This window comes from Zea mays, chromosome 10 (genome assembly GCF_902167145.1).
Source record: "Zea mays cultivar B73 chromosome 10, Zm-B73-REFERENCE-NAM-5.0, whole genome shotgun sequence".
Taxonomy (NCBI): domain Eukaryota; kingdom Viridiplantae; phylum Streptophyta; class Magnoliopsida; order Poales; family Poaceae; genus Zea; species Zea mays.
In genome coordinates this window covers 66,498,512-66,504,966 of record NC_050105.1, presented here as the reverse complement: position 1 = coordinate 66,504,966, position 6,455 = coordinate 66,498,512, and the positions used below count along the sequence as shown (strand labels likewise).

General features: G+C 49.0%; 1 protein-coding gene across 1 annotated transcript; it reads right to left on the bottom strand.

Moving 5' to 3' along the window:
- Window positions 1-3,329: 3,329 nt before the first annotated feature.
- On the bottom strand, window positions 3,330-4,680 carry LOC100278463 (ethylene-responsive transcription factor ERF098). Its single transcript, XM_020545699.3, has one exon. The coding sequence runs from the start codon at window positions 4,158-4,160 to the stop codon at window positions 3,600-3,602; it is 561 nt and encodes a 186-aa protein (XP_020401288.1). The 5' UTR covers window positions 4,161-4,680; the 3' UTR covers window positions 3,330-3,599.
- Between the last annotated feature and the right edge of the window lie 1,775 nt (window positions 4,681-6,455).

The window sequence follows — 6,455 nt, the reverse complement described above, 5'->3', positions numbered from 1 at the left end:
GATTGTTATATTTATGTAATGAATGTGTTTATTTGCTCTGTATAGATAGCAGAACCTTAATCGTAGGTGTGCTCATAGCTGCAGCCAAGAGCATGTAGAACACTGACATAACGTATCGGTTTTTGAGATACAAGAGACAGCTAAGAGACTATATGATACAATTATGAACTTATGAATCATAAATGCAATTAAGAGACGATGTGTATGAAGAATCGTGTAGAGACGGATTCTTTGTAAAAAAGATGTCTCTTATATTTTTACAGTTAACCTCTATAAATCATTTAAGAGACTTCAAATTAAATTAGGTTGTACATGTTCTAAGGGTATGTACAACCTCGAGACTCTGGTTCGATTTTCAAAATGCAAGAGACAACTAAGAAAGGGCATGATACAACTCCGAGACTCTAGATAATAAATACAACTAAAAGACAACATGTATATAGAGTCGCGAAGAGCCTGTCTCTTGTATTTTTTTCACTTAGCCCTTTAAAGACCATCAAGATACCCCATATTAAATAAGGTTTTATATGCCCTAAGAGCATGTATAGTGGACAGACACCAAAAGGATTCTCCAAGCACAAGAGACAAATAAGAGACTATATTATACAATAAAGTGTCTATAAATATAGTCTATTAATAAATATATAAGTAAATATGTTTGTACAACATCGGATTGATAGAACAGGTGACAAATTCGTACGGTGGGAGATGAGGTGTCTGCTGCTACTTGGGTGACGAACCAGAGATATCTTTTCACGAAGAGACACATCTCCATGATTTTTTCTTTTTTTACAAATAATCTCTTTAAACACCTCAATAGCCTCTACATTAATCATCAATGTACATGCTCTAGAACGCGAGTTCCATGTCGAGACGCTAGTTGTTGCAGTAGGGACCCAACCTGGCCCCGCCTGGATTCAGGCAACCAATGAAGGCTTGTTCGGTTCTGTCCTAATCTATATGGATTAAGGGGGATTGAGTGAGTTTCAATCTCTAGTAAGCCAAAATATTTTCTAATCCGTATCAATTCATTTCAATCCATATAAATTGAAAATAACCGAACAGGCCTCGACATGTATGTGTTTTTGTATTTTCCAATGACGTGCATGCTTAAACTACCAATGCCCAGGTTGTTCCGATTCCGAACCGAACAGGTAAAATGAAAAAAAATAAAATCTGCCGAAGGGTTCAACCGTTCAAGAGAAGAGCGCAGCCGCACTGTACTCAAAGGCAAAGCGCCGTCGTGGGGAAAGGGAAAACGCAGCGCGAGACCGCGAGGGAATATTGTGCAGGTGTTGGCTGGGGGACTGCGAGTGGCCCCATTCGCACGCTCACGGACGGAACGGCGCCGACCCACAGCCGCGCCGGCCGGGTCGTGTGGAATTTTTTTTTTAAATCCGGGGGCGGTTGGTCGAACGGACAAGTCGTCGGCGCATCGCGGTGGCGCCGTGGCGGGGAGCAGCCGTCACGCCGCTGTCTAGGGGATGGAGTTGGACGGTGGCCTCTCGCACGGCACCCACGCGTCCTCATTTTTATTTGATCAATTCGGTCCCGGCGCGGCGCTGGCTGCCGAGTGCCGAACGCCGATAGGACACACGAGTGCGTTGCCTCGAAGTCTCGGTGTAGTACAGTACTTGCCAGGACAGGCGAACGTGCGCCGGCGCCGCGTCTTGGGCTGTTCACCTCGCGTGACGCGGACTTGACCGGGCCCCGGCGGCGGAAACTGCCTGGCTGTTCACCGCAGGCCTGACGGCTTCCGTCATTCATCAGCTGATTGTTAACCGCAACATTTTATTTTGAATCATCACGTGCGTAGACTTTAGCTGAGGGTCTGTTTGGTTGTTTGTACTATAGATGGCCAAATGGGCCGTGCCTAACGGGCCGGCCCGAAGCACGGCCCGTTTAATAGTGCCGGGCCCGGCTCGGTACGAGAACCGTGTCGTGCTTGGGCCGCTGTCTCGGCCCGCAGTGCCGGCCCGGCCCGGCATGATTATATATTTTTTATTTTATAAAACATAGTATATATATATTTACATTTTATATTAACTATTTACAACAAACACACTTGATTTATACTGGTTAGCGTCCTTCAGTTAAGCGTTTCAGTCGGGTAGAGTGAGGTCGTGGGTTCAAATCCTTACAAAAACACAAATTTTTTGTTATTTCCTTCAATTAATGGGAGAACATGACCAGTTAAACGGGCCGGCCCGGCACGACCACCAGGCCGTCGTGCCGTGCCTGGGCCGCGGCTGCGGCACGCGGGCCGGCCGGGCACGGCCCGATTAACCGTCGGGCCTGACGGGCCCGTGCCGTGCCGGGCCGGGCCGCCCGTTTGGGCATCTCTAGTTTGTACGTATCGCGTGTGTAGATTTTAGGTGAGGGTCTGTTTGGTTGTTTGTACGCGAGAATTAGTGACTGCACGAGTAGATGCAAAATAAGTTATTCTGAACATATTTACCTACACCTACACATTGGCGTGAGACTGGATGTGTGAATGCAGTAAACCAATCAGTCGCTCAGTGCCTCCTGTTGTGCAGAAAGGAAAAACCAACGAGCACAGCGGGGTGTTGAATTTGTGGAAGCTGAAGTTGAGGGCTTAGGCATCCCGCCAGGCACCCCCTCCCCTTGGTTTAGCGTCTGTAGAGTAATGCTACATGCTGCAGCACTCACCGCTACAACTACAACTGCTATAGTGGCCGGCCCGATTAACCGTCGGGCCTGACGGGCCCGTGTCGTGCCGGGCCGGGCCGCCCGTTTGGGCATCTCTAGTTTGTACGTATCGCGTGTGTAGATTTTAGGTGAGGGTCTGTTTGGTTGTTTGTACGCGAGAATTAGTGACTGCACGAGTAGATGCAAAATAAGTTATTCTGAACATATTTACCTGCACCTACACATTGGCGTGAGACTGGATGTGTGAATGCAGTAAACCAATCAGTCGCTCAGTGCCTCCTGTTGTGCAGAAAGGAAAAACCAACGAGCACAGCGGGGTGTTGAATTTGTGGAAGCTGAAGTTGAGGGCTTAGGCATCCCGCCAGGCACCCCCTCCCCTTGGTTTAGCGTCTGTAGAGTAATGCTACATGCTGCAGCACTCACCGCTACAACTACAACTGCTATAGTACAAATATGATGTACAGTGACTCGCCAGATGCAGGGTAACACCAGCCGCTTCTCTTGCATGGTTTTTATACACATGAGTATTTATTAGATAGAGAAAAATTGATAATAGATGAAAAGTAGGTATATAAAATAATATTTTATGTTTGTTGTGGGATATAGGAGGAGAATATAGGGAGAATCGCTGGGAGAGATAAAAAGTAGGGGATGAAATGTTGATAATGTGACATAAAAAAGTGGTATAGGGGTAAAATTTAGATGAAGCCGCTGTGAATAGTCTTAGGAGATGGCATGGCACTGCAATTTTTTTGCAGGAGAAAAATATTTGCCCGTCGATTTCTTGATTTGCATTGCGAAGTCGCAAATTGGCTAGTGGCTAGTGCACAGGCAAACTGGCTAGCTAGTACTACACTACTACTACACAAACCGATTGCCCTTCCTATTTACTACACAATCCCTTTTTGCTAGAATTACTATCTCCAACGCTACATGACCATCTCGGCGGGCGGAGGCAGGTTGAGGTCGAAGTCGAACCCGAGGCCCGCCAGCACCGACGGCGGCGACCGGGAGCAGCAGCTCCGCTCCCGCTCCCCTTCCTCCCTCTCCACCGGCGCCGGGTCCAGGAACAGGCACGGCTGGGTGGCCACCGTCGCCGGGAAGAGCCCGAGGCCCAGGCCGAGCGACGACGGCGCCGTAGGCAGCGGCGGTGGCGGGTGGCCGTCGTCCCTTGACGACGACGACGACGACGACTCGGTGCTGCCGCTCGCGCTCGCAGCCAGAGCCGGGGCCGTGCACGGCGCTTCTCGGACGACGTCGCCGGGGTAGTTGGTGGTGGCGCGCGGCCCGCGGAGCCTGCGCGCGGCGGCGTCGTAGGCACGAGCGGCCTGCTCGGGCGTGTCGAAGGTGCCGAGCCACACGCGCGCCTTCCTCACGGGGTCCCGGATCTCCGCCGCGTACCTGCCCCACGGCCGCTTCCGCACGCCGCGGAGCCTCGGCTGCTCCTGCTCCGCCGCCGCGCGCTCCTCGCTGCTCCTCTTGGGCGCCATATGGAAAGAGCTGCCTGTAGACACGGGCGTGCTTGCTTTGCCGCTGGGTTCTGCGATCGAGGCCTCTCTTGCTAGCTTGGCATTCGAGGTTGGGCGAGTGCGAGTTGGGAGTTGGGACTGGATGGTCGAGGTCGGGACGACGTGTGAGTTTTATACTTGTGCAAGTACTCGTACACGCAAAGCTAGAGCAAGACTGCAAGAGGGCGGGGCGGCGCCGGCGGGTTGGAGGAGCCTGGCCCACGCGGGACGCGGCAAGGGAGGCTAGGTCTGACTGTTGACTTGGCAGGGTCCCGCCCGTCCCGTGTCCGGCGGTTCGACCTCGCGTTTCGGCGGCCCGTCCGCGTCGGGTTCCTGGACGTTCTGTCCGCGGGCGTCGGTGGGTCCAGCGCGTGTACGTGCTGTTGCGCTGGCCTGGATGTATCCTGCCTCAGTGCCTCGTGCCTCGCGTGGGGGGCGGGAACCACCGCAGTGGCCGCCCGCACGTTGCAGCCACGTCTCGTGAATCGTGGTTCGTTTTTTTCTAAACAATTACTACTATCTGGTGATTTGTTGTCTCACCCGTGTTTGTTATATAGGACTAATTTTTAATCTCTATATTTTATTATATTTTAGTCGCCAAATATAATTTAGTTTTCTTATTTGATAATTTATATATTAAACTAGAATAAAATGTAGGTACTAAAAATTAGTCTTTAAAATAGAAAAAACTTCTCCATAACGGGTTTATTTGTATAAACTGAGGAAAGATAGGTCCAGGTCCAACTGATCCATAAATACGATACGAACTTATTAGCCTCACAATTCACACATGTGACACTATATTAATTATTTGTTAATCATATATTAATTAGACTTAATACATTTGCCCAAACTAACAAGTGTCGACAATGCCTGTAGATTGTAGTGAAGGGTGCTCGCACAAATGAGAAAAGCGGTTCCTACGAAAACATTGACGGCAAGGATGGCAAGGAGGGGAAGTTTATCGAATGGATGGGAAGTGGGGCAGACGGGGCAACAATGGTTGTTGCGGTGGTGCTGGAGGGTGGCACAGCGGTGGTGCTGTAGAAGAATGAGAACACTGTCACCCCATACATCGGCATCCCATAGAAAAACCCTAAGTGCATGGCGCTCGTAGAGGAGGACTGTTGGTGATCCAGAGATGACATGTAGATGGTGAGATTGGCCAACTACGTGGCAATGTTTGTAGGGCTTTTGAGGTGGCATCGACGACCAACAACGTCCGATGGTGATGGGATTAGCGACTGTTGCTTGGATAATCGTCACCCGACATCTCTGATACCATATTGATAGGATTTGGGATCCTACAGTGGCTGTGTAGGTTGTACGGATACGAGATCAATGTCGAAGCTTGTACCGCTGGAGACATACAGGAGTTGTGGTTGCACATAGAGAGCAGGCGAGCGATAGACGTGGGTGATGGCCCTTGAGGACAGACAAGACAATTCCTTTGCCTGATTATATTGATATCTCTCTCCTTATATAGAGAGGCTTACTTGACCTCTAAGCAGTTGATCCTTATTTTTATAGAAATCTCCTAGCAAGAATTAGTCATGATCTATTTTTATGGAAAGAATACAAAATATCCGAGGAAGAGAAATCCTAGGCATTTTGCCCCTAACTGCTAGTGTGACCTAGCCACTAGCACGGTCCCACCGCATATAAATGATGATGGTCATAACAATATCTATTGCGCTCCAACCATTGCCCAAAGATGCACCCTTACCAAGCAGCAAGGTAGTAGTTGTATTGACATCAAAGACACATTTGTTCCAATGTTTTAGAGTGTTCAAGCCCTAAGATAATGATGGGATTGATACCTCTTTGCAATTATCCACCAACCATCTCACTAATTCTATTCCAGCAGTCTTCAAAAAGAAGTATCATTCATTGTTGGCACTAGAGTTTGCAGCCCAAAGCGATTTAGGGTAGAGAACCAGAATTGCCTTGCAAACATAGATAGTCGTTTGGAGCAAACCTCATTCACAAAGTTTTTCAATTTAAAGTGATTTGGTATTTTTTAGAGGCGTCGAACCATGAGAAAAAAGGTTTTTGGACCAATGCTAATGGTATGACTCCTCCATGTGGAATGTCAGTGAAGACATGATCATCGGGCCATGTGATTAGGGTTATCGAACCAATGTTTATGGGTCTGGTAGTCTATGAAAACAAACAAGAGAGCTCCATGTTGTGTCGAACTAGTCCGACGGGGGTTGTTGGACCAACGGGGCAACTGTAGTAGCTAGGGTTACCCCCATAGGAGCATCGTACCTTCTG